The sequence below is a fragment of the Muntiacus reevesi genome, chromosome 22 (genome assembly GCF_963930625.1).
Source record: "Muntiacus reevesi chromosome 22, mMunRee1.1, whole genome shotgun sequence".
Classification (NCBI taxonomy): Eukaryota; Metazoa; Chordata; class Mammalia; order Artiodactyla; family Cervidae; genus Muntiacus; species Muntiacus reevesi.
Genome location: NC_089270.1, coordinates 3,224,477 through 3,252,117, shown reverse-complemented (window position 1 = coordinate 3,252,117; position 27,641 = coordinate 3,224,477). Strand labels below are relative to the sequence as shown.

General features: G+C 59.0%; 1 protein-coding gene and 1 non-coding gene across 23 annotated transcripts in view; one reads left to right on the top strand and one right to left on the bottom strand.

Moving 5' to 3' along the window:
- ABLIM2 (actin binding LIM protein family member 2) overlaps window positions 1-27,641 on the bottom strand; it is a 158,830-nt gene that overhangs the window by 33,152 nt on the left and 98,037 nt on the right. For 6 of the 22 annotated variants that reach the window (XR_010660292.1, XR_010660290.1, XM_065914451.1 and 3 more), the window contains 8 exons: window positions 23,466-23,612; window positions 21,295-21,327; window positions 19,574-19,694; window positions 17,684-17,782; window positions 11,748-11,849; window positions 11,172-11,225; window positions 3,740-3,792; window positions 2,926-3,064 (listed from right to left, as the gene is read on the bottom strand). Coding sequence is in view for 17 of the 22 variants with exons in the window: in XM_065914451.1 (XP_065770523.1) it covers window positions 2,926-3,064; window positions 3,740-3,792; window positions 11,172-11,225; window positions 11,748-11,849; window positions 17,684-17,782; window positions 19,574-19,694; window positions 21,295-21,327; window positions 23,466-23,612 (748 nt within the window). In the remaining 5 variants the exon portion in view is untranslated. Of the gene's footprint in view, window positions 1-2,908; window positions 3,065-3,739; window positions 3,793-11,171; window positions 11,226-11,747; window positions 11,850-17,683; window positions 17,783-19,573; window positions 19,695-21,294; window positions 21,328-23,465; window positions 23,613-27,641 lie in introns of those variants that run through there. The other 16 variants (XM_065914450.1, XM_065914455.1, XR_010660291.1 and 13 more) reach the window with 10 other exon arrangements.
- TRNAL-UAA (transfer RNA leucine (anticodon UAA)) lies at window positions 8,362-8,444 on the top strand. Its single transcript has one exon. It is a non-coding gene; the product is annotated as a tRNA-Leu (tRNA).

Genomic DNA, 27,641 nt, shown 5'->3' with positions numbered 1-27,641 from the left:
CAACAAACATTTATTGAGCGCCCGCTGTGTTGAGTGTCACAGTCCTACCCTCCTCTGGCGTGCTACGGATGATGTCCCGGGATGCAGGCGGGCCTGCCTTGCTGTGTGCAAACCACTCTGTTCAGTAATGACTGCAAATTAAACTGGGGTCGCTGCACTCACGATTGGGGGCCACTTGCATTTTCTCAATGCAACTTGAGAAAAGAAGGTGGATGCCCCTCTGTTCTCAGTTTAGGGGTGCTGCTCATCCTGCCCAAATTTCTCAGGAGGCTGGCAGACAGCAAGGCACGCCTGACCTAGGCAGGACCAGCAGCCTGGGTCCTCGTTGCTATTTCCATGCAGGATGGGAGCAGAGCGGTATCACCAGGACAGAGATGAAGTCACAGGTGCAGTGGTCGGACACCGTGGGCTTCCCATTTGCAGGAACTGATGTCAGAACACCAACAGAAAGTGAAGCGATGACAGAAGCATTATCACAATCATTGTGACCCTGCATCCCCGAAGGAGGACATGCATGCACACACACACACATGTGTACATGTACACACATGTACAGGCCTGCACACATGCATACATGTATACACATACAGGTACAGCTGTGTACACACACATACACATACGTACGCGCCTGTGTGTACACACACATACATATACACAAATACACATCTACACACATAGACACCCATGTGCACATACACACGTGTGTACGCACATACATACATACACATACACACCTGCCCACGTACACACCCATGTATACATACACACGTGTACTCACATACATACATATACGCACATACACATGCATACAGAGACACAGGTTGTTTGTACCCAGAGGGCTCGCCCAGTTAGAACACAACTTCCAGCACAGACACTGCGGTTCCTGCGGGCCGGGCGCCCCTGCAGCTTGTGACGGGAACACGGCAGCAAGGAATGGGGTTGACACAGACCTCACAGGTGTGTGATTGCCCAAAACAGCTGCACAGCCTCCAGGCCTTGCAGGGTCTACTGCCCGGGGGGAACGCCTGGAGCGACCCCAAGGAACCTCGTGTGGCACGAGACAAGGAAGCGGTGCAGGCAGGTGGGCAAACATGCCCAGGTCACAGGGCAGGTCAGCGCGGCACAGGGAGGTCGCCAGGAGGCAGCCTGTTCCTGCCTGGACTTCTCCCCAGATGGAGCCCCCTCCCTAAGCCCCAAGCCAGAGGCAGGCCACGAAGGGACTCCCCGGGGACAGCAGCTGCCTGCTCCCCGCCCCAGAGCAGAGACCAGGGGAGGCCACCAGCCCCGCAGACACGGGCCTGCCCACCATCCAGTAAGGGAAGAACCGAGGCTGGCAGGGCCCACCTGAGGACCCCAGAGTGTCCGTTCCTGGGAGCTAGTGCTTTGGTGCCCCAAGGGGGGCTACTGGGGCGCTGCTGGGGGTGCTCTGGGGGTCTGGCACAGTAGGTCTCCACCTTCCAAACAACTGCCATTTCGAAAAGCAGAAAGGGCCACGATCAAGGCCAGTGACCCGGGGCCACGGGCAAGTCCCGAACCTCCCCGGACAGAGAGGGGTTTGGGGGTCTGGCTGCGGCTGCCAGGTCGGGGTCTGCCTTCACTGCTCCTGTGAGCAGCCCTGCACCCCTCACCCCCACCCCCCTGCCTCGGCCTTTCCTGCCCCGGGCCACCGAGTGAACGAGTCTTGCTGAGGGTCTTTCCCGGTGTGACCTTCCCGTGGGGATGCCGGCCTGCAGTGACTCTGGTTCCCACTTGGACAGCGGCCGCCCAGGCCGGAGAGGCACGGGGCGCTCGGACGCCCGCCTACAGAGACGGCACATAAACGACACACACTTGCTCTGTTTAGACGTCTTCTTTAACAAGGGGTCACCTCCACGCTTCCTGGCCCCCCGCCCACGTCGGAACACACGCGCCCTCATTTGTGAGACAGTTTACAGTCGGGAGGACGAGGATGAGGATGATGGTGAGGAAAAGCGGTCGTTCTCTGAGCATCTACTATACGTTCGTCTGAGCGCTGGCGGCTCCCGGGCACCCTCCCCGCCCCGGGTGGCTAACAACCCCTCCAGGCACACGGGTGAAACTGAGGCCCAGTACCAGCTTAATTGGCTCAAGGTCAGCATCCAGCTGGGACTTGAACTCAGGCCTCTCTCAAGGCAAAGCCAGTGTCTTTCCTGGGCTTTCTCACACCCGCCCCCGTCCCCTCCTGACCTTCTCTACTTCCAAACTACAGCTGCAGCTTGTCCACAGAAACCCACCCACAGCCGCCGAGACCCACAGAGTCCGTCTGTCATCTACTGCGTGCACCAGCTTGCTGCTGCTTCCTCTATAATTCACAGCCTCTGGACGTGAAGAGCGTTACGGGGAGTTTTGCTCAACATCTGAAGGGCACGCCTACTAAGTGTCACGATCCCCTGGATCAGGCAGATGCGGGTCTTTGTCCCACCTCGCTCCCTGAGGACATGGGGTCCCGGGTCCCGGCCGCTTGCTCAGGAGGGGCCCACAATAACACGGGTCAGCGTTCTCACACACCGCCCTGGACAGCGCTGCTCCTGGCCCCGAGTCTGGACTCACCGCCTGGACCACGCTCTGTTCGCTCCGGAGGAAAACAGGCCCTCACTTCCAGCCTGGTAGCCCTTTCCCCCCGAGGACCCAGGAGCCTGAGTCAGCCTCCTCACAGCTGTGGAGAGTTCAGTGGGACATTGGTGTGACCTGCGGGCAGCCTGCTGGCTCGGACGCCATTGAGGACAGAAAAGTGCGTGGCTATGGGTCTGCTTCCTACCCGACTTGCCCTCTGTCTGTAGGTTTGCTCTCAGAGTTTTTAAGGAGCAAGGCTTAGATCTGGGGGGGATCAGCTCGAGGTCATGGGCCTCGTTTCTGCAAGGCCTTTCATGCCACACCGATGGCCTCTTGCTCAGAAGAACCACTCACGTGAGTAGAAGTCCCCTGGAACCGTCTGGGGAGGGCCTCTGTCGGTCCCGCTACTGAGGGACAAAGACTGGCTGTCTAGGTCTGGAGAGTTGGTCCTCGTGTCTGCCTCCCCCTTGAGAATCAGCCAGCTGGTCTTCTGCTGAGAAAAAACAGAAGCTCTGTGAATTTCAACTTGACCTGCAGGGGCACTGCCCCATTTTACAGATGAGGAGACTGAGGCTAGGGAGGTCAGGGCCCCAAGTGAGGTCACATGTGGTGGGTGTCGGGTAAGCCAGCCTTGGGCTCCTTCCACCCTCACCCACCTTCCTTAAAGACGAACAAAGGGTCTTAGCTCTTGAGCCAGGGTGGACTCAAGATTTATTTTCCTTTCTTTTCAGTCATTTTGTTGATTAAAGAACCAAAAGTGGCTCAGACAGTAAAGAATCTGCTAGTAATGCAGGAGACCTGAGTTCTGTCCCTGGGTCTGGAAGATTCCCTGGAAAAGGGAATGGCTACTCACTCCAGTATTCTTGCCTGGACAGAGGCATGGACAGTATTCCATGGACAGAGGAGCCTGGCGGGCTACAGCCCACAGGGTCACAAAGAGTTGGACACGACTGAACCACAAACACTTTCACTTTCAAGTTACTCAGCAAAGAATGAGGACTTTGGTAGAAGAGGTACTATTTCCTCAGTGAGAGGAGGCTGGTGGGACCACCCCTTAAATTTGGCCCCATGTGGCCCATGCCGGACCCCTAAGGGGCAGAACCTAAGAGGAGGAGCTGCGGCTTCAAGTTGGAGAAGGTTCCCTGACACCGGGCCTGCCCCTCATTACCTTCCTGTTATCCGGGTCGAAACCTCCATCCTCCCCATCAGATCGCCTCGCGGCTGGAAGGGAAAAATCGATCGGTCAAGGGAGCGCACCGTCGGTGGTGGGTTTGCACGTCCTGGTTCCCACTTCACAGTCATGCTCAAAATGGGGAAAAAAAAAAAAAGTCGCCAGCACTTGTACTTTTGAGGACTGAGGAACCAGATCGGCTGGGGAATATCCCTGCAGGAATAGGGGCTGGGGGGCCTTGCATGGATTCGCTAAAACAAGAGCAGGTGTGTGAAGTGATGTCTCATTAACATTCCAGCCGACCCCTCCTCGGCCGCTTGGCATTTCGAAGATCACGCTTTCTACCTTCCAAGTTTAACTTTAAAGTAAGAGAAGGACCCCGTGGTCCAGCCCCCGGTGGGTCAGACTCTGCTGGGTTGGGCTTCACAGACTTTACTGCTCACCCCCACGTGACCCATTTCTCAGATCAGAGCACTGAGACTCAGAGACCTGATGTGACTTTCTCGAGATCACAGATCAGCGGGCGGCAGAGGCTGACATGCAACTCGGGCGGTCTGACTCCAAAGTCCTTCCTCTTGTCTGCCTCACCTCACTGCCCACAAGACACAGAACATGGAGTGAGCAATGCCAGTGGGAGGACTCCAGGAAGAGCAATGAGGGGGTGCAACACACGACCGGAGGTGGGCTCGATGAGAGGGCGCGCGCAAACGCCCGCCGCTCGGCAGACCCCCTGGAGCTGAGTCAAGAGGTGTCTGTGTTCTCCGTTTCCCTTTTTTCTGGGGGGTGGGGATGGTCACCCAGCTGGGCTCATGTTATCATCTCCAAACTAACAGGATGAAATAAACCACACGCTGGCAAGGCGGACAGTTCTCAGCATCCAATTCAGTAACGGCCCATCCTGAGCATCCCGAGCTAAACCGCTGGCCCCATGCACGCACGGAACCACGGAAGGAAGAGCCCAGGGTCCTTCGCCACCTGCCACGGAGACCGAGGCTGGAGACCGAGCCGCCGAGACGGAGGACGCGCCCAGGTGGGCTCCTTACCTGCAGCCTTCGGAGGGCTCAGACCTTCTAGCCTTTGGGAGCACCCTGCCTTGTGCACCACCAACGACAAGACTGACATCAGACCCGAGAGCTTGGAAACGGGGGACTGGGCTACCGGACCTTGACAAGATAAGGCCACAGTTGAAGACCGTTCTGGACGCTCTGACATTTCGCTATCCCCAATGACTCCCTGCTTCTCCTTCTCCCGGGAGAGACAGCGGTTTCCAACATGAAAAGAAAGACCTCGCTCTCTCCACCGACAGAGGGCAAGAGGTGCCAAGCCTGCGTGCGGGGCACCGTGATGGAGCGGCAGGGGACGGGGCACAGAGGCGGATGCACGCCCGTCAGCGTGGGCGCTCCCGCCGCCCAGACGATGGCTGTTGCTGGGCAGCAGAGCCCTGGGCGTCGGGCCACGCATCAGCCGGGACCCTTGGCGGCTGGCACAGCAGCCTCAGCGACAATCCGGCCAGCGGCTATTGGGGGCTCTGAGAGCTCGGCCACTGTCCAGCCCAGAGACGGCCTCCAGGGCTGGCTCTTCTGGTCAAAGTGAGTGAGCCGCATCCCTCAGCAGCCCGCAGAGGCCCCTGCAGGCACTGCCGCAGTTGGGGTAACTCGCAAATGCACAAACAACTAAGTGGCTCCAGCCAAAGGGCTTTGGAGGGTGTGAGATTCCTAAGACTTTGGAGCCCAGGGACCAGCGCGCCCCCACCTCCGCCTCCTGGGTCTGAGGACTCCACCCAGTCTTGGGGGTCACATGGGGGCAGAAGAGTTCTGGCTGTAGAGCCAGCTCAGGGCTCAAAGAAGCGCCCCACCTCTGATGGTGGGGGGCACTCCACCAACATGCAGCAAGTTTTCTCTGCAAAAGCCTCCAGCTCCAAGAGGTGTGTACGAGCTAACCAGACTCAAACAGGGGTTTTCCAGAGCTGCATAACACACGATGGGGTCTCTCCAGAAACAGGAGATGGGCTTAAGGACACAGAGGACCCTGGCGCCTCGTGTGGTTTGCAGGCTGCTCCCTTCATGGCCCTGAGCCTCAGTTTCCTGATCTGTAAAATGGGCAAATGACACCCGCCCCACCCCCCTATGTGAAGAGGATTCCGTGAGATGAACATGGATCCTGTCACATATGAGGAGCTCAGCTCACAGGTCTGAAATATTAGGAACAAACGAGAGGCGAACCATGCAGCTAATTTGTAGCAGGCCGTTTCGGGGTGTCAGGAACAGACAGATCGGTTCAGGACAAGCAGAGAAACGGGCTTGTGTGTGTCTTTCCTGTCACAGGAGGCGGCTCTATCCGAGCCGTGGAAGGTAACTGCCACGAGCACCCTTTGGGGCTAGGCTGATCTCCTTGCCCCTGCTTGCCCAGGACCTTTGCGGGAAGCGCCCTGATGAGAGGGGCGGTCTGCCCAGAGTCATCCCCTTTCCCCCCATCCCAAAGCCAAAATGAGCCTCCACCCCACTATGAAGGAATCCCAGAAAGACATATGAGATGCGATTAATTTCTTAAAAGTATTAATCACTGTGTCATTTCCGACTCTTTGCAACCCCAAGGACTGTAGCCCACCAGGCTCCTCTGTCCTTGGGATTCTCCAGGCAAGGATACTGGAGTGGGTTGCCATGCCTTCCTCCAGGAAATCTTCCCAACCCAGGGATCAAACCTGGATCTCCTGCATTGCAGGTGGATTCTTTATCATCTGAGCCACCAAGGAAATAGTTACAGGCTACACAGGTGGTCCCTATGGCCTGGTGCAAGTGTGAGGCTCTGGGAGGCAAGAAGGAGCCCCTTGCTGACAGCAGGGGTGGGAGGTGGTGAGCTGCACCCCCCCACCCCCCGCCACCTCCCACGCGCGCCGCCATCTAACAGCTCCCACACTCTGGCTGGTGAAACAGAACATCTGTCCTCGCAGCTGGACAGCTTCCTGGGAAGTCTGGAGGGAGGCATTAAGTTTTCCTCTTGAATTCACTTTCAACACTGGGCCAGCTCCACCCCACTGGGAGGAAAGTCCCCACTCTGGGCCAGGCATCACGGGGCTGCATGTGGAGCCAGAACCCTGCTCCCCAGAGCAGGAGACAGGGCTGGTGGGGGGAGTCCTGTCCGCCTCACAGAGGGTCAACACTGGGCTCAACACTGCGGGTGACTCGAGGCCGTTCAAAGGACCCCAAAAAGGTCCCCGCCACAGCTGGAGGTTTAGCAGGCGGTGGGAGGCCCCCTGTGGACCCCCAGCCTGTCCAACGCCCTCTGCCAGTCCTTATTTTCCACTCTCTTCCTTTGCTTCCTTTCTTCTCTTTCTCATTCCTTTTTTAAAAACATGTCATTAAATTGTAACCAAGCAGAGACATGATGAAGGACAGGGAAGCCTGGTGTGCTGCAGTCCATGCGGTCGAAAGAGTCAGACACAACTGAGCGACTGAACAACAAGAGATGGAACTAATGTAGTCCAAGAAAATCCTGTTGGTCCCTAATGATGTTAAGTGAGAGCAGCGGGTTCAGGGGTCAGGCAGACCTGGGGGTGACTTGCCCATCAACTGGTCACGATGGCCACTTCATGGCCCTGACCTTAGCTTCCTTGTCTTGGACTGCAAGGAGAGCAAATCCATCCATCCTGAAGGAAAATCAGTCCTGAATATTCATTAGAAGGACTGACGTTGATGCTGAAACTCCAATACACTGGCCACCTGATGCAAAGAGCTGACTCTTGGAAAAGACCCTGATGCTGGGAAAGATTGAAGGCAGGAGGAGAAGGGGGCGACAGAGATGAGATGGTTGGATGGCATCACTGACTCGATGGACATGAGTTTGAGTAGGCTCCGGGAGTTGGTGATGGACAGGGAGGCCTGGCGTGCTGCAGTCCATGGGGTCGCAAAGAGTCAGACAGGGCTGAGCGACTGAGGAGCCACTAACCGGGCTATGTCGAGGTGGAACCCCAGCACACGTGCTGCGCTTGTGGCAGCTACGCAACCGCTAATCCTAACCCTGACCCCCACCCTCAACGTCCGTGTCCCCCGCCCGCCTCTCGCCGAGTCCCCAGGCCTGGCCACCCTCATGCTGTAGGCTCATTTCCCCAAACACGCAAGTGGGATGAAGGCACCAGGAAAGACTGTTGCTAAATTAAACACAACTTTTGATGACTTGGCAATAGAAAGTTAAATAGTAAATACATTAATTAAAAAGCATAAATTTTTAAAGCTCACTGAATACACGATCTTAAACTAATTGAGAGGAGGGCATGCCAACCCACTCCAGCATTGCCTGGAGAATCCCCATGGACAGAGGGGCCTGGCAACTTCAGTCCATGGGCTCACAAAGAGCTGGACACGACTGAAGTGACTTAGTGGTTTAGTTGCTAAGTCGAGTCCGACTCTGCGACCCCATGACCTGTAGCCCACCAGGCTCCTCTATTCATGGGATTTCCCAGGCAAGAAACACTGGAGTGGGTTGCCAGTCGGCTTCCTATGTGGTCCTAGTGGTAAAGAACCCGCCTGCCAATGCAGGAGAAGTAAGAGACGCAGGTTCGATCCCTGGATCAGGAAGATCCCCTGGAGGAGGACGTGGCAACTCACTCCAGGATTCTTACCACTGGGATGGCTGAGTGGTTAAGGCGTTGGACTTAAGATCCAATGGACATGTGTCTGCGTGGGTTCGAACCCCACTCCTGGTAGTAGTGACTTAGCAAACTAATTAAATGGTCCAGGAACTCAACGTCAGCACCCGGAGTTTATTTCTGGCAAGTCGGGAGATTAAACTGACGGCTTCTCTAGCCTGAGCTGGGCTCCTCTCTCCCTTGAGAGATGAGTGGACGCTCCGTTTGCTGCTGAGATGGGGAGTAGGGGCTGCACGTGGACTTGAAAACACACACATGCACACACTCGCATGCTCACACACACGCATGCTACACACAGGCATGCCCCCGCCCCTGAGGCACTTCCGGTGGATATGGTCCAGCTAGAGGGGGAAATCTTATAAAATCAAAGCATCTCAAATGCCCCCATCACACCCATCCCTCACACCCCGAGGGCTGTCCGAGGAAAGCTGGAAGCGAGGACTCGCGGCCCCTGAAAGCGCCTGCCCCTCTCACGGCCCCTGTATAGTCAAGCAGGGGCTGCCTGTGCTCCTGTTCATCCCGCTGTGAGGCTGACACTCGGCAGAGAGCACGCACTCTATAAGGTTCATTTAATAAAGTGATCAATAAGCCCACGTTCCAGAACGTTAAAAGAGCTTGGGTCATTACTCGGGTTCAAATAGGAATTCACTTGCCTTTCGATAGAAAAGGTGTAAATATCCAGATTTAAAAAAAAAAAATATGAGGGTCACCCCCGGTAAGAACAAACTGGGATTTCCCTGGCGGTCCAGTGATTAAGACCCTGCGCTTCTGCAGGGGCCGTGGGTTCAATCCCTGGTCGGGGAATTTAGACACGCAAGCTGCACAGTGCAGCCAAAAAAAAAGGTAAACTGAATCTCCGTGGCATGATTCAGTTAAGGGGCTCAGTGTGAGAAGTTCTCAGTCTGGGATCATCGGGCTCCATCAGACGCTAGGGAGCAATTTCATAACCTGATTTACCACCTAGCCCCCTCCTAGGGGCCGATCCTCCGACCCTGTATGTGTAAGTGACGTGTTACCGGCTGATCAAAGACCAAGTCAGTCAGTTCTCCCCAAGGACGAGGACAGCCTCAAGGCTGGAGCATGGGTGCCCCAACGGAATAACATCACTCTCTGCCTGCTCCTGCCTTCCTGTGCCTCAGTTTCCCCACGGGTGACACGGGAGGCTGGTCTGGACAACCTCTGAGGGCCCTGGGGTCCATGAGCCCCGCCCCCTCTGATCCCTCGGGAAGATCCGTGTTCCCTGCTTCTCCGATCGAGGGCAACAGTGAAAGGCATCACCTCCTGGAAGCCCCGGAGTTCCCAGTCCTCTTTTATTTTCTTGGGAAGAGGGAGAAATACAATAAAGCACGGGGCCTATTGCCGTCAAGGAGAAAATTTATAAAACAGACAGACCACGGCTTGTCAGCAAGCCACAGCCAGCCAGCCAGCCAGCCAGCGCGTGCTCAGCCGTGTCTGACTCTCTGCGACCCCACAGACTGTTGCCCGCCAGGCTCCTCTGTCCAGAGGATTTCCCAGGCAAGAAAGTTGCAGTGGGTTGCCATTTCCTCCTCCAGGGGATCTTCCCGACCCAGGGATCAAACCCGCATCTCTTGTGTCTCCTGCACTGGCAGATGGATTCTTTACCAATCACGCCTCCCGGGAAGCCCAGTAAGCCACAAAAAAACACTATCTTTGGCCACGCTGCATGTCATGTAGTATCTTAGTTTCCCGACCAGGAATTGAACTCACACCCTCTGTATTAGAAGCGTGGAGTCTTAACCACTAGACCGCCTGGGAAGTCCAGAATACACCCTTTGACAGCTTTCACCCCACAGCATCCTTCCAGTTGTCAACAGGGGTCGTGGCAGTCTTGGGGATGCCTCTGGGCAAGAACTTTAAGTATGGGAGCTCCCCTTCCTGTCTCTCGAGGGATTTAACAGCAATCCCGCATCATCTGCACAGCCCTCGACAGTTTAGAATGTGATTTCACGTTCATTAACCCACCCGGGTCCTTCCAACCAGCCTGTCCGAAAGGCAGGATGGAGGATCGTCCCTGTTCTGCAGATGAGGAAGCAGAGGCTCAGGATGGTGAAGCAACACATCCCAAATCACCAGAAATTCTGACGAAACAGAGGTGAGACCTGGAGCCTCCTGTCCCCTGAACACGTGACCCCTGCAGGCTCAGTGGAGTGGAGATGGCTGGCCACGTCTGGGAGGGAAACCGGAGGTGGGGGCTAGGGCGGGGAGCGGTGACAGACACCCTCGCCGGCAGACATCGCCGGCCGCTATTTGCTGAAGTTTGAAACCCCTTCAGCCAAAGGCCAAGTCGTTAATTCTACCATCAGAGATTCTCAAAACACAGGACTTACACTCTCACGGAGGCTAAAGGACTGATTCTGGTTTGTGCTGTTTTCCAAAGACCAGGCTGGGTCACCCTGGGGTCCAAGCACCTGCGTCCCTCACCATCTGGGCTAAAGGCAGCCTGGCTGCTCCCCTCAAAGCAGTACCCCCAAAGCCACACACGGGGACCAGCTCGCCGTTACAAGCCCTCAGCTGCAGCTCGGCCCAGCCCTGGGTTCATACGCACAGAGAGGCACTGACTTGGACACACTCTCTGCTGTAATTTACGAAGGGGCCTCCCGGGATCCCGCCAGCAAACACCACGTACCTAATGCTCAGGCTGCGGCCCCCGCGGTTACCCTCCCCATCACGTATCAAAGCAGAGCAAGCGTAAGCATTCAGAAGCAAAGGCACCCAGAGGCATGCAGGGCAAACACAGCAGCAGAGGAATCCGACTGTATGTACCATGCTGCTTGTAGATGGGGGGTTTCCTATAGATGTTATCTTTGACGCCAGTGTCTGGGAAAGGAGAAAGAAAAAAAAGGAGAGAAACAGCAGGGTGAGCAAGCACGCCGTGATGGTTTCCCTTCTCCCGCCATCTGTCAGCAAGCAGTCCGTCACCCAAGCCCCAGCAAGGATCGGGGACCCCGGCGACGAGCGCCCAGGCCCCACACACATCAGCTGCACTCAGCCCAGGTGCCACCCACCGCGGTGAAGGGGGCAGAGGGAGAGAGTGGCTGCAGCGGGTGTCCAGTGACGAGCGGGACCCGGCCGGCCCGTCTCCATCCACTCCCGGAAGGGCAGCCGCGCCTCCCCGGTGTTTGTGGGGCTTCGGGAGAGATTCAGACATGTGCTGGTTTGGGGATGTGAACGGCACCCATCGGTGGATTTTTAAAGCGTCTCAGAATTGGGGGTGTGGGGTGGGGGCTGAAGAAGCCGGTGGAACATGCGACTCCCGAGAGGTAACGGCAGATGCCCGCCCCGACAGCTCAGGGGGCGGCCCGTCTGCCTGGTGGGTGGCCGTGCATCCTGGGCGCCTACCTGGGACGTGGAAATGGCGAGGAGCCTGCTGGTAGGTGGAGGGGGGAGGCTTGCTGTCTGAGAGCACAGAGAGGCTGGGAGTGCTCCGGCCACTTTCACTGCCTCCAGACGGAAGAGCGAAGACGGCAGACAGAGGCGGAGGGGGAAGCAGAGGAGAGCATTTCAAGCGTGAGAGCTTCGGGAGCCCCGTCTCCCCTGCCTCGTGGGGCCTCTGCACCCTCTGCCCAGGGGAGGGAGTGTGACCCGCCCCCCACCAACACCTCCAGATGGGGCCCCACGACTCGTTAATCCAACCTCGAGGGACCGCCTTCCGTGGCCCCTGGGTGGGGAAGCAGGAGCGCCCAGGGGAGGGCCCAGCCTGCTTCCAAGTTCCCGGGACGGCTGGCTGGGCCATCGACAGCGCCCCCCTTTCCTTGGGAGGGGGCGTCATGGCCAGGCTGCTGCCCAAATCTAGAAAATCACAGATTCACCAAGAGTCAGGGCCCCCAGCTCTTCCTAAGTATCCTTGTGTAAAAAGACACTGATTTCTTGGAGGATTCACAAATCATCCATTCACAACAGGGGACTGAAGTGCCAGAATTCATCAACATCTGTCTTTTAAAAGCCACTGAGGACGACTTTATCAGCTACGGGAGGAAAAGAGGCAACTGGCACTCATCAGCTGCCGTGTTCCCAAATAAAGCGTGTTTTTTTTTTTTTTTTTTTTTTTGCCAAACAGAAGGGAAAGAGCCCTCTGATTCTGGCTCTGACTTTTGCCCCATCTGGACCTGTCAGTTCAGTTTTCGCGGACCAGGTTGGATTATCAAGTCACAGATTCTAGACAGCCGTGGTCACCCGGTGACCCTCCCTCCCCGCCCCACACCTGCTGAAGGGATGGGGTGGTACACAGGGTGGCATGGGCACTGAACCAGGCACAAGAGGTCTACGGCTCGTTTCAGCAAGACACACAGACGCACCACTCGTTCCCCGCCCTTCAGCTCAGGACACCTTCCGCGACAGCTTGGTGAAAGGAAAGGGACACCTTGACTTGAAAATACCCTGGACTGGCAGTCGCAGGACCCCAGGGTGACACGTGATGAGGCGGGGCAGGCCGACCTGGAGGTGGGCTAAGGGGGGTGGGGCGGTAGATGGGCTTGGGGGGTGCTCTTGCCCGGGGGTGGTGTGTGGGGGTCCTCAGGGGGCCCAAGGGGCAGGGTGGGCGCAGCAGACCACAGCCAGCTCCCCAGACTGACTGCAGCTTCCGGCAGCTTCCCGCCAGGGCAGCAGTTTCACCTGTCAGCGCGGACGGAACGGCGGGTAGAGGACGGTCCCCCACCCAGGGAGGGGGCGTGAAGCCCGCTTTCCCTTAGCACCGCCCTCCAGCACAGCTCAGAGCCTTCTGGAGCCTCAGGCTGGGCTGCGCTTCCCCGTGGGTAGACCACGCCTACGGGGGCCGTGAAGGAAACCACACACCCGCCCTGCTGGTCGTGACTCATCACCCCCAGGGCACAGAACAACCGGAAGCCGGGGCTTCACACTCATCTGCTCGGACCCCGGAGCAGCTGAGGACGGCCTGACCTGGGGCGCTGTGGCCCGTTTCTCTCTGCTTCCCCCCGGGTGGGGCAGACTCCAGCACGTCACGGGACCCCATCCTCCCCAGTGTTCAGGGCCACCGTGCGGCATCCGACTTCACAAGCAAGACTCCTGTGTGTGTGCACATGTGTGCACGCATGCGTGCCTCTGTGTGCATGTGTGCATATGTATGTGTGCATGTGTGTGTGTGTGCACACACATGTGTGTCTGAGGAGGACTATGGCTTTCATCGGGGTCAGGGGGCAGGTCACACCCACCTCACACCTGCCATCTTCACCGGTCACCAGGCTCTAAGACTAGGACCTCATCCAATCTGTCTCTGCTCACCTCCCCGTCTCCCACCCCGGGGGACCCCCTTTCCAATCCTCCCCGCTTGTCCAGACTCTGCCTGGGTCAAGGCTCAGGTGCAAAGCCTTCCCAGAGGACACAGTCCAGCCGGCCATTCCTTTCTCTGGACACACGCCCGCCTGCCCAGTCACCGTGTCGCTAATCCAAGGTAAAGCGCACACTCACACTGACCCCACGTGGGGCCTCCAAGACCACTTTCCCCACGGCCACCTTCGGCAGGCCCAGGGTTCTGGCAGGACCGAGCCCTGGGCACTGCCGTGCCCGTGGATCCTGGTGGCCAAAACCCCCACCACCGACGTCACCACGGATGGGAGGATGCCAGAGGCAAGCCCAGCCGTGCAGCGGCGCTGAAAAGGCAGACAGTCCCTCGTGCCCAGATATGTGGCTTCTCCTGGAGGTGGGTCAGGATGCAGGTCGCTTCTGACCTCTGCTATGGCCGGTCCTCAGCACCCTCAGGGAGCCGTGAGGACCTGGGGAAGGGGCCATCGCGGAGCTCGGGAAGCCCCGGCCCGTGAACAGCCATCTCCCCTGCCCGCTGGCATCACTGCTTTGCTGCGGAGCGGTTCTGGCGACAGGGAGGTTTCCTGTAATCCCCACGCGGTTCCACCTTACATGCAGCCGGCGTGTTGCCACCCTGGTGTTGTCCAAATGCCTTGCTTCACTTGGATTTCACCGGTTTTCCCCTCGCGTCCCTTGGGTACCCTGGGATCCGTCCAGGGCGCCAGGCGACACGGTCCTCACGTCCCCCAGGCCCCCCGGGGCTGTGATCGCTTCTCACTCTTGGGCACCTCACGACCCTGGCGGTTTCGAGAAGCGCCGCGCAGGCGTCTGGTAGACTGCCCCACAGGGAGGATTTGCCGGGTGTCTTCTCATGACCGGACGGGGTCACAGGTTTGGGGGGAAGAGCCCGGAGGGGAGGTGCCCTCCCCCGCTGCCATCCACGTGACCTGGTGCTGCGATTGTCCTTGACCCCGCGGCCGAGGTCGTGCTGGCCCAGGATTCTCCACGTCTGGCTCCTCTTCCCCCAACTCTGTGCTCTTTGCGGGGAAGCTGCCAGGCACAGCCTCCACTTGGCAGTGGGGATGGGAGAGGGTCCCCGTGAATCACTGGGGTCTCTTCTACCAGGAGTCGGTCTCTTCTCCCCACTGGTTTATTATTCAATCATGCCTTTCCATGGATGTGAACGTGTGGACATTTGTACTTTGCTTTCCGATCCAGCAGCAATGCCCTTCATTCCGCCGCTCAGCAGCCCACACTCAGCCCTTGGGAGCACCCCCACTTGGCTCCGTGATCTTCTCAAGGGGACCAGAGGTGAGGCCAGCCCCCAGCCCCCTGTGGGGTCCCATGGGACACCATGATGCAGGCGGGTTCCACCTGCCCAGCCTGCTGCCTCAGGCCACCTGGGCTGACCACAGCCGCCAGGCAGACGGCCCCAGAAGCGGGTGAGATGAGGAGGTGCCGACAGGCACAGCCATCGGGTGGTCAAGGGGGCTCCGGCCAGAGGCTCCACCTCTGCAGTCCCCCTCTCCCCCTCGCACTGAGGTGGGGGGCTCACGGGTCACCTCCCCCTACCGCCCAGCAGCATGGTTCTGCCAGCATCACCTCTCCTGCACTCACCTGCTCCGTATCAGGAGAGAGGTCAGGCTTAAACCTCACACTGTCCCGGGAGACACACCAGGGACTGAAATTCATACTAAAGTGTAAGTGACTGTCACGGGCAGCTACGCTGCGCACAGGTCTTGGCAGGAGGGTGGCCCCAGGAGCCAGGACACGGTGCGAAGGTGTGCCTGGGAATGGAGGGGTGAGGTGGGGACAGAGGGCCATGTGGCCAGGTCAGGGCAAGCGCTGGTCCCTCCTGGGCGAGTCCTCCACCCGTAGCATCATCCGGAGGGAAAATCTCCAGCTGGGCAGCCAAGAAGGCTGAGCTGCTGGGAGGAGCGACCAGAGAAGGCGTTCCTGGCGTGCGGGTGGACACCAGGCCCCATGACCAGCCGAGAGGAAGGCAGGTGGCCCTTGGCACGGCTGGCCACAGAGCGCCCACAGGCTGCGATGCACCGGAGCCCGTGGGCCTTGGGGAGAGGGAGCGGTTCCACAGCCTGCAGGTGGACGCACCTGGTGAGCGAGGGCCCGCCCTTTGCTCCAGCCCAGAGAGCTGTCCCTGCGCCTCCGTCTCCCCAGGGGAGAGTCTGGGAAGGGAGCTGGGGCTCCTGAGGTCACGGGGGGCCCTGGAAGTTGGCAGCAGGCAGACCTGGGGGTGCCAGGCGCCCCCCACATTCTCCATGAGAGAGGAGGGGAGGGGCTCTGCCCGACTCCTGGAGAAAGAGAACTGGGGAAAGGGCAGGCAGAAGGGAAGCAGGGTGGCCACCGTGGAGCCAGTCCTCCTGGAGCAGACCGCAGGGCGCCGTGCCCCCCCCGACCTCAGGGATGCCCGTGGAGGGGCTCTGGCACAGTCTCTGAGCCACATTTGGGTGGGGAGCGGAAGGGCAGTCACCAGGGCCGCTGGACGGATGTGGACAAAGCCGTTTCCTGGGCGGTCAGCCCAGCTAACAGGGTGGGGCAGCTTGCCTGGCCTCGTCTCTGGGCCACACCTCTGCCAGGGACCCCAACGCAGGGCCACGTCAGGCGGGAGGAAAGTCGTGTGCTCAGCTTTCTGACCTTCGAGATAAGAATGGACGCCTGCTTGGGTGACCTGAGGGGATGTGTCTAAATGTCAAGCTCCCTCTGATCTGCACTGAGTCTTCTGTTTGCCTCTGGGTGAGGCCACAAACGTCACACGACACCCTTGTCTACACGGATGCATGCGAGTCACGCTGCTCTCTTGCTCACAAGATCTGGGGGCTTTGCTCCTTCTCAGAAAAGCCAGGACGTCCAAAAAAAGTCCATGAGCTGCGGGGCCAGGTCCACAGAGAGGAGCAGATGGCACCCCACTGACCAGGGGGCTCTCTTCTCCGTTAGACTAACAGGGTCACTCAGATGGGCAATGACGATGCACGTGAGAACCGTCCAAGTTCCAAGGAGCCGGGATGGGTGACCATCAGTGATGCATTAATCCCGCTGGGTTGGCCTCTCCCGGTCTCTCGGGGTCAGAAGTTTTTCCTGAAACATTCTGCACTCAGCAGCCGTGAAGAACGGGGACCCTAACTCACTCTGGGGGAACCAACAGACCACTGCTGCTCCTCTTGTGCTCTGGGAGTCTTTCCAGGGTGTATCAGTCAGCTAGGGCTGTGTAACAAAGCACCTCGGTTGCCTGGCTTGCAAAGCAGACATTCGTTTCTCCCAGGAACGGAGGCCGGGAGTCCAGATCAAGGTCTGGCAGGGCTGGGTCTCAGGTGCAGCCTCTCTCATCGGCGGAAGACACTGCTCTGGCCTCCCATGGCCTTTCCTCTGAGCACACGCAGAGAGACTGTCTGTTCCTCCTCCAAAAAGGCCACCCACCCCATTGGATTAGGGCCCCACCTTTATGACTTCACGCAACCCTAATAACCTCCTAAAGACCCTTTCTCCAAACGCAGGCTCACGGGGGCTTAGGATGTCAGCAAATGAATCTGAGGGCACGAGTCAGTCCATAACACAGGAACTGGCCCTTTTCCTAGACTGATTCGCACACACGTGCCCAGGCAGGGGTGGGGCAGACGGGCAGGTCTGCGCCCTGGGAGGAGCTGCAGCCATGGGGGGTGCCCGGCCACCATGAACTGAAGCCGCGGACATTTCCCGATAACTGTGGCGAGCAGTCCCCCATGCCCGCCGAGCTGAGGGGGAAATAACATGGGGTGACTCAGGTACAGGCTCCAGAGCCAGCCCAAGGTGGGCGCTGGGTAGGTCCTAGAACCCTCCCCCCGCCTCGCCACTCGTGTTTCTGAACGACAAGCTGCCTCCTGGGAACACGGACACACTGACAGAGCTGGACACACAAGACACAGTGGGGAGCATGGGCGTGAGACGGGGGCTCGGGGAAGCCATGCGGCAGCAGACACAGGACAGCGAGACACGGACGCTCTGCGGGCGGCGCGCCTTACCTCGGAAGTACGGGATGTAATGATGTCTGAACACGGAAGAAGGGCTTGGGTGTTGGGACAGGGACAGGCAGCTACTGGTACCGACGCTCGCAGTACCAGCTGCGGGCGACAGAGAGCAAGTCAGAGTCAGCCCGTCCGGCCACATGGCCGCAGAAGAGCCCCAGGCCCCGCTCTGCCGTCTCGACCCAAGAACACACACCTTTCTGAGGCCCCTCGAGGGGGTGGGCTGCCCAGCATGCTCAGGGCGCCTCTGCTCCGGGCTCAGAGGGCGGAAGGCCTGCCCGCTGGGGTCAGGGTGCCCAGGCCCGCCGCAGGCCTGCTGGGTGGGAGCGGCGGGCCCCCGGGTCCTGCCCACTGCCCCAGGAAGGGGCTTTCTTGGGATCTGGGACCCGGGCGGAGGGCAGTTAGCCGGACCGGGGAGGGGTCGGTCACCGGACAGGCACCAGGCCTCACCCAGGAGAGGGTCAGGCCTTGACCCTGGGGTGGCCATCCGGCCAAGCACCAGCTGGCCAGCCCAGGTGACCCAAATACAGCGGTCAGGGGTCCACAGAGGGGTCCTCAGAGAGGCTGACGGCCCTTCTCCCTGACCACCCACCTGCCTGGTCACTCACTCCCTCACTCACTCATTCACTCATCTATTCACTCATTCACCCATTCATTCATTCACTCACCCACTCATTCATCACTCAACCACTCATTCATTCACTCACCCACTCACCTATTCATTTATTCACCCACTTATTTATTCACCCACTCATTTATTCACTCACTCACTTATTCATTCACTCACTCATCTATTCATTCATCCACTCATTCTTTCATTCACCCACTCATTCATTCACTGAGTCAGTCATCACTCATCCACTCATTCATTCACTCACTCATCTATTCATTCACTCACTCACCTATTCATTCATTCACCCACTCTTTCATTCACTCACCTACTCATTCATTCATTCACTGAGTCAGTCACTCATCATTCATTCTCTCACCCACTCATTCATTCACTCACTCACTCATATATTCATTCATACACCCACTCTTTCACTCATTCACTTACTCATTCATTCACTGAGTCAGTCACTCATCACTCACTCACTCACTCGCCGACTTTCCAAACTTCTATTGAGCAAGATGTACCAGGCACATGGCAGGGAGGTAATGAAAATAACTTTGCCAATGAATGGAGCTTTGACTTTTCCACAAGGACTGCAAAACTCGAGAGCTGAGTTCATGGAGGTGAGAAAGGAGCCATGCAGCAGCTGGCCGGGGAGGAGATGCTTGGAAAAGTCCCTCAGGAAAGCAGCCTCTGCGTGGAGTCCCTGTGACTCTGACACAATGAGGCAGCTCAGAGTTTTAAACGGGAAGGGGAAGCAATACGCAGCTGGGTGCCAGGCAGAGGGTGAGGCCGGGGCGGGGGAGAGAGGACCCCCCTCAGGCTTCTCCCCATGGCTGTCTTTGGGGCCACCGACCCAGATACAGGGGAGCGGCAATGCGTATGCTGAGGCCAGTTTCTGCCTGTTGATTTTGCGTTCGTAGCGCAAGCCTCCCTAGGACTCCGTGAGCTCGGAACTCGGTGACTCCTGCACTGGGTGTGGTTTTACCTTCCCGACACCAACACGTGAGCTGGGTTCTACGTGCTCAGCACTGCCTCGGGTGTTTCCCAGGACGGCCCCTCTCACCAACGGGCTAACCCGCCGCCTCTGCACTTCACCTCCCCGCCCAGACCGCAGAGGGCCTTTTGCTTCTGTCACTAAAAGCACGGCTCTCCATCTCCCCGTCCGTCCTTTCTCCAGCTGTGCAGAGTAACAGACAGGCTCCTCAGAGGAAAAGCAACAAGAAGCACAGGCTCGGGGCGTGAAAGAAGCTGTGAGGGGCGGGGGCAGGTACCTGGACGGCTATAGTGCTGGGGTGACCGCGAGGTCGGGGTGTATCGGCCGAGGCTGACCGACCCGGTGGAGCTGGGGCTGGAGGTCCGGCACTGCTTGTAGGAGCGGTCGTCCTGCTCCCCCTGGGAGGAAGACAGCCCGGTGAACGCTGAGCCGGGACCACCACCACCCCGTCCCACCCTTCCGCCCTCCGCGCACCTGACCCCGGGGGCTGACTCAGCGTGGCCCCAGGATGGGGTGCCCACACCTGCCAGGACGCTCTGAAGAGCCAGGCGGGGAGCTGGCCTTGGCACTGCCACTCCCTTCCACCTAAGCATCCTTTAGCACCTGGATGGGTGGTATCCATCCCTCCCACAGCACCTCCTTGTGGCTGAGCTCCAAGGGTGGGTAAAGGCACCTGGCTGCCCCCCCTCCCCTTGGTCCCCCTCTGGCCCAAGCCTTGGCCCCCAAGAGTCCTTGGGAGACACTTTGAGACCCACGGAGCTTCTGTAACCAGCCTCGACAGGGCCTCCCCAGGTGTGGGAGGTGAGAAGCCCCTGAACCCCAGGGCCCAGAAGCTCAGCTGAGTCAGACGCATAGTCATCGACAACACAGACTCCACTCAAGCAGGATGGGCCACCCTCTCGAGTGGTCAGAGCGGGTGGCGTGAGATGGCGTGGCACCGCAGGCGGGGGGCAGAGTAGACCGCCAGCCCGCCGCAACTCGGCACCCTGGCCGGAGTCACGGAGCGGCCCGGCCTCCTGCCGTGGGTGGACCCCCCTGCTCTGCCCGCCAGGCCGGCATGGGGATGAGCACTGGGAGGGTCTGGGTCTGGCAGTCACGGCTCCCATGCCCTTCCCAGCTTACCTCCCGCCTCCCAGGGCTTCTCTTCAGCCAAACCCGCCCGATCCACTGTCCCTAAATCTTGCCGGCGTGCGCACCTCCATGCTCTGCTCAGGCCACCCTCATGTTGGGAGTGCACTTGTCAGGCGCCCCCCCCCTCGCTCCCTGCCGTGTGTAACACTGACCTCCTGGCCTGGCCTGCCACCCCCCAGCGATGGACACTGTCTCCTCCGGGGCTGCCACAGTCCGGCCATCTCATCTCCATCCCCGGGCATTCTCTGCACAGCCCCGCTGACCAGCTTATATTTTACAGGTGTCTCGTCTCCTCATCTACCCTGTCCCCGGGGCTCACAACCACATGTGGGCATGGCCACTCGGTGCCAGCTGCCCACCCACAGGCATTTGTCACCTTTCTGAGCCCAGGATCTGATACCTATGGAGTCTGATTGGAAGCCATCTATGTCAAGGATCCATTTTGAGAAACAGACATACAGGGCGGGTTGCTAATTATAAACGCTATTTGATACAGAAACGCTTTCAGTACGTTCACCCTCAAGGCCCCAAGGATATTCCCATAATCCCGCTCAGAGGCGGATGAGGTGGCCCCAGCTACCCCAGCCCCTGGACTTTTTTTTTCCTCTAAAGGAAGCCGTGGACCAGACCACAGGACGCCTGTGTCCCAGATGTCGCATCGCAGGGCTGGCAGACGCACGGGGAAGCATGCGGATGAGACACCATTATAAAAATAACCAGTGCCGAGGAGGGCACCCCAGCCTCAGAGGGCCACGGCCTGACGCCAGGCCACAGCCTGGGGGGCCCTCCTGGGGAAGCCTCGGGCGGTTATATTTATAATCTAGGAAGCAGAGCGAGGAGCAGATGGGTGGGCTTGGGGGCGGTTACCTCGGGCGGCGTTGGCGAGAGCAGCTGGGGGGACTGTGGACACAACACAGGGGACCCCGTTAGGCCCGGCACCAGGCGGTCACGCGGGGAGGGGCCCAGACCCCGGCCCAGGTACCTCCACCCCAGGGACCCTCCTCCCGACGGGAAGGGACTCCTCCCCATGAGACCCCACACGGGTTCCAAAGCCTTCTCTTTGGAGACATACAATCAATGGCCCCCCTGAGAAAGAGGCCCCCAGGACGGAGCTCTGTGCGGATCAGCGTGGATCTGCCTCCTCCTGGCTGTCCCGCCCCGCCCCGCCACCCTCCCGCAAAGACACGTTTCCAGTGGGAGGACTGTTGGTTCAGGGCAATGGGGGTCACCACCCTGTCAGCCCACAGGTCTTCTTCAGAAAAGATAAAGGGGCCCGGAGAAAGGAAGGATGATTCGGAGCCTCAGGGCCTGGGGTGAGGACCACAGTGAGGGGATGGGGTCCATCGGGGCCCCGGGGAGTGGTCACCAGCCAGGCACCTCCCGTTAGAACAAGTGCACCGTCCACCATGTGTATATGGGTCGGTATTTGGGTCATCCACCATCTGTATACGGGCTCAGGGAAGCAGCAAGTAGCAGAAGGGGCTCTGGAAACTGAGCTTCCAGGCAGGAAAGCTCACCTGTCTCCCCCACACTGAACAGGTAGGAAGATGCTGTGGAGAGTTTCCGAGGAGGAGCCCCAAGCGGCTGGGGGCTCGCTCTTGTACCATCCCCGCCCTTAGAATGGGAAGGGGGAACTTGTACCCCAATCTGCCCATTTCACAGACGGGGACACTGAGGCTCAGAGAGGCTGGCAGAGCTCTGTGCTTCCGGTCCACTCCTCCTCCCCCTGTGAGCTTTCCGCCCTGGAATGAGCGGCTATAAGGCTGCGGGTCTAGAGAAGCGGGCGAAGCTGTCCAGCCCTAGGACATGTCTGCCCAGCTCAATGCCCCAACCCCCGTTCTGGGGCTTCCCGGGCCCCCCTTCATCATCAACTCACAGAAAGGGGCCCTCAGAGGCCCCCTCCGAGCAGGCCCCCGGCTGGGGCATGGTGGATGGGGCCTGCAGAGATGCGAGCCCTCGAGGTCCCCAGAGATGGAGAAGGGACGTGACCCAACACCTCGCTCTGCGCCATGGTAGAAGCCGGCACGGAGGCGGCAGTGACCAGAGTCGGCCACCCGGGCCCACGCCCCAGCTCTGCCCTGTGAGCCCCACGGTCCTGGGGCCAGCACGTCCCCCCAGTCTCCTCGTTTCATCCTCGTCCTGCAGGGGGGGGTGGGACATTCCCAGAGCGCTGGGCCATGGGAGGGGGGGAGTGCCAAGCCCGGTGCCAGGGCAGAGTGAGAGCGGGTCTGAGCGTGCGTGGTGACTGTGACCGCAGTGACCACGGCAGGGGTGGCCCTGGCCAGCTGCTGCGGCGTGACCGGTGAGTGTACCCCCGGGAGGACCCCGCCCTGCCCTTGTATCCCACAGCAGCGCCTGCCAAGCTGAGCTTGCCTGCATGACCCCCATCGAACCTGGAGACCCCAGAGCCTTGGCCACACCTCGGGGGACTCGGTTACGGCTGGGGCTGAGCTCTGTCCCCCAAGGGGCTGCCCGGGCCAGGCCGCCACACGTGACCGGCCCGTGGACACGGCCAGCAACTGACAAAACACTCCTCCCCTCCAGCCCCACCCCCAGGGTCACACCTGAGTCTCAAAAAGGAAAAGCCAGACCCAGCAGCAAGTTCCAGGTTAAATGGAGAGGTGCCGCCATGAGCAGGGAGGCCCCGAGAAGCGCATCGCCCGAGGGACAGAAGGGAGGCGTCATCTGTGGTCCAACCAGGGGTCAGACCAGCTCGAGGGGCTCACGGGGCGGGGAGGCACGTGAGCAGGGAGCGGGGCGAGGAGTGGGCTGGACAAAGGAACACGGTCCACTCCCCGGGGATGAGCATCAGCCCGACTGAGGACAAGGAAGAGACGCTTGCTTTGCCCCTGTGGCTTTCCCGATCACCCTCGAGCTTCCTGCTCCCTGCCCCCCACTCCACGGGGGCTCCCCGTCCAGACTCGTGGGGCGGTTTGGGGCCAGAGCACTCTGGGGACTCTCTGAAGAGGAGGCGCAGGTTGTCTGAGGGGTAACAGGGGCTGAGGCCGCCAAGGCGACCCGCTGCGCGGGCCCCGTACCTCGCTGTAGCTCTGCCGGTCCCCCACCGAGTGGCTGATGTAGGGCGAGTAGGAGATCATGTCGGGGCGGTCGATGTTGTAGATGGCCTTGCTCTTAGGGAGAGCGGCCAGGTCTCTGTAGTCCAGGATCTCATCGCCCAGCTTGGCCTGAGAGAGGGACGGGAGGGGCCACGAGGGCTGGTCAGACCCACACCTGGGGGCCGCGTCACCCGGCAGGCGTGGGAGGAGGCTAGTCTGAGTGAAACGAGTGGAGGGGCAAAGGCACGGGGGGCGGGGAAGCCTCCTGGTCCTACGGACAGTGAGAACTCCATCTGCAGTCTAAACACACACTCACTCAGCTATGCTTGCATACACACAGACACACATATGCACAAGCAAGTACACACGTGAGGGCACAGAAAACACACATATACACACATACGTGCATGCATACAAACACACACTTGGATGCAAACAAACACAGATATGCACATACACACACAATGTGCGTGTAGGCACAGAAGACATCTCGTTCAGTCATGTCCAGCTCTTTGCAACCCCGTGGACTATGCAGTTCATGGAATTCTCCAGGCCAGAATACTGGAGTGGGTAGCCTTTCCCTTCTCCAGGGGATCTTCCCGACCCAGGAATCGAACCGGGGTCTCCTGCATTGCAGGCAGATTGTTTACCAGCTGAGCTACCAGCGATCATGTACACATGCATACAAACACACACATGGACGCATACTCACAAACACCTGCACACAATAGATTTGCATGCATGCAAACACAAATACACATGTGCTCACACAAAATACATCCATAAAGGACATACACACGTGCATTTAAATACCTGCTCGATGTGTGCACACATGTATGTACAGATGCAAACACCCAGTACACGCATGCAGGTCTGCACACATAACACACGTGTGCACACAGGGAATGTGCCTGCCTACAGCTGTGGAGGGCGACCCTGACACACCCACAACTCCACCCAGTCACACTCACCAGCACAACCTGGAGGCACCCACACGCTCACACACACACTCGCACACACCCAAACCAGCACTCGTGAACACACCTCCATACCCAGCCACTCGTACACACGCCCAGGGCTTTGCAGCACTCCCTACACACAGCCAACGGCCTGACATGAGACAGGGGACAGGCAGCTGGCGTGTGACCTCACGGAGGTCATCACAGAGGCCCTCACTCGTGGTGATGCACTGAAACCACCGCATCTGCTCAGGTGAGGTCCACCTGGCGGCCCGCTGTCCTGTGACTGGGTTCAGCCTCCTCGCACTGCCCGCCAGACCCTCCTCCCAGCTCTGGGGGCTGCCTGGGGGAGCGTGACCAGACAGGCCCGGGAGCTGAGCACCACAAGACTTGGCTCTCACAGTAGGGCTGAGATTCACGCCCAAACCCCGGTCTCGGCCCCGGTGTTCCTGTGACACACACCCCCAAGTGCGGACGGAATGTTTACAGCTTGCGATCCCCACGGAAGAAGGGACGTGTGGCCCCAGCCCGCTCCCAGCGCCGCCTGGTTCCCAGCGGAGTGGACGCCAGGCTGCTGTCCCTCCTGGAGCAGACACTCCAGTCACCTCCTTTCCCCTGTGTCCCCTCTGAGGGTTAGTCACAGCCTGGGCTTGCCAGTAGTGGGCAGAGCTGGCCAGTTGGGCTGCCCCCATTAGTTCAGCTTGATCCCCCAAACCTCTTGAGAACCCTCATCTCGACCTCAGGCTCCCTGGGGGACCCCTGGTCCAGCCAACACAGCCCCTGCCCGCCTCTCTGCACCCCCTCCCAGCCCCAGGCAGCTCTGGTCAAGGTCCTCACGGCACGAGCCCATATCTAACCTATGCCTCTGGGTGTCGGGGGGGGGGGCGGTGGTGAGCGGGGAGGGGCGTCCTGCCAGCAATTCTTCCAACAAACTCCAACAGCACCGTGAGCTCTGCGCTCCGCCCAACGGCAGTGGGCCAAGCCCACAAAGCGGGGCCCACACAGGACCTCCACTTCACAGGGAAGCAGCAGAGCCCGGAGTCCCACAGCCGGGGAACAGAAGCAGGTTGTCTGCGTGCAGAGCCGGCTCTCCTCTCCGCCAGGACCACGTCTCTCGAGCTCCAGCTGCCCCCCCTGCACCCTCCAGCTCACATCCTCCGGCAGCCCCCTCCAGGGACAGGTGACACAGCCCTCACTGTAGTCTCCAGACTTGATGTTTGCAGCCAGATGTCTCTAGTCTGCTCGCGCTACGGTCTCTCCTCTTCGTGCTGTTGGTGAGCCAGGCTCAGCCCCCACGCTCCAGCTTTCCCGCTTCCTCCGAGGTCTGGCAGCTCTAGCCCACCTCTTCCAGGAAGCCTTCCCTGACCACCCAACTCCTAGGCTCCCGGGAGGCACTGGGTACCACGTGCCGTTTATGACAGAGGCTGAGAGAGTGAACACCTGATGTCTCAGGCTCTGGCGATTCCCTTCGGAACCCTGGGCAGCACTTGGAAGACCTGAGTTCAAACCCTGAGTGTGCCATTTGTCGTGATGATGACCCCTGATGAGCACTTTTGAGCTGCTCCTCTCTGTGTTCTGGGGAAATTGGAACTCAGGCCCCTGGAGGTCTAGCCCTTGTGTATCTGCTCATCAGAACCCCTCACCCCCCAGCCCAGGAAACTAGCCACACCCGACTCCTTACCGTTTCCCCATGTCCAGAGCCTGAGGGCTCAGCACATGTAGATTCCTCCCTCCAAGATGCCCTCCCCAGACCTCTTTGCCTGGCTCATCCTCTGGTCCTTCCAGAGTCAGCAGAGGCCTCCTCCTCCAGGAAGCCTTTCCTGCCTTCTCTCTGCCATCTGGGTTGGATGTTTTCCTCTTTTGAGTAAAGGTGCTGATCTTCGTTGGTGCATCAGTGTCCCCTCCCTGCAAGGCTAGGGGCTGTGGGTCCAGGACTCTGCTTAACGATGGAGCCCCTCCCCCTAACTCCACGATGGACATGACACGGTCCTCAGGGCAAGCAAGCCGCACTGAACTAAAACCAATGGCGCATTCACCAAAGCCAGGTGGATTCTCTGGGCCTTGGTCCCCCCCTGGAAATGGGAATGCCACCTGGGCCTCTTCACCTGCTGGATTTCTGAACATCCACATGGCCTGACCTAAAGGGCGACGATGCCATGGGGCTGGGGGAGGCTGTGCCCACCCACCCTGCCCCCTCTGCCCTACTATGATCACAGCAGTCAGCTGCCCGCTGGCTTGTTCTGCCCCAAACGCGTGGTCAGCGGGGCCCACCTTGCTCTGGGTCAGCCTCTGACGGCAGGGATCAGAGAGAAAGCCTGACAATGCCAACTACATCAACATGAGCCAGCTCAGACAGAGGCCCCCAACCCCCCAGCCCCCAGCCAGGTGGCTAAGGGGCCATGCTCCTGGCTCCTCACATCCACACCACCCAGCGGGGCTCACAGATGCATTTCCTGGCACCCAGGTCCTGGGGGGGGTCGCTGTGACAACGGGCCATGCCCTCCCATTGGCGGAAGGCCACTGGGGTGTGTGCGTCTGCGAGTGTTCCCCTCAGCTTTCTTCTCCCTACACTGTATCCAGCATGTGTGTGTGCCGAGTCGCTCAGTCCCGTCCAACTCTCTGCGGCCCTGTGGACTGCAGCCCACCAGGCTCCTCTGTCCGTGGGATTCTCCAGGCGAGAATACTGGACTGGGTTGCCATGCCCTCCTCCAGGGGGGATCTTCCTGATCCAGAGATTGAACTCACATCTCTTACGTCTCCTGAATTGGCAGATGGATTCTTTACCACTAACGCCATGTGGGAAGCCCCTAGGATGTGACCATATATGATGTTATAGGTGTGATATAATCCTACCGATAAAACAATCTAATGATACACTATGCCAGCTCACTGCTTTATTGCCATGGTGAAGAAAGGTTACAAAACAATATAGCCCATGTACAAAAGTTTACAAAACTTCATTTTGTAAAAAAGAAAGAAAATACATGTCCATGGAGAAAAAGAGACTGAAAGGGTGTACTTCAATATATTAAAAGTGGGCTACTCTGGCTGGGAGGATTATAAATGGTATTCATTTTTGTCTCTATACCAATCACTATTTTTTCCTAATAAATGTGGGTTACCTTTGTAATAAGAAAAAGGCAATGAAAAGATTACTTTTTAAAAACCCACAATTTATTGAGCTTCCCTGGTGGTTCAG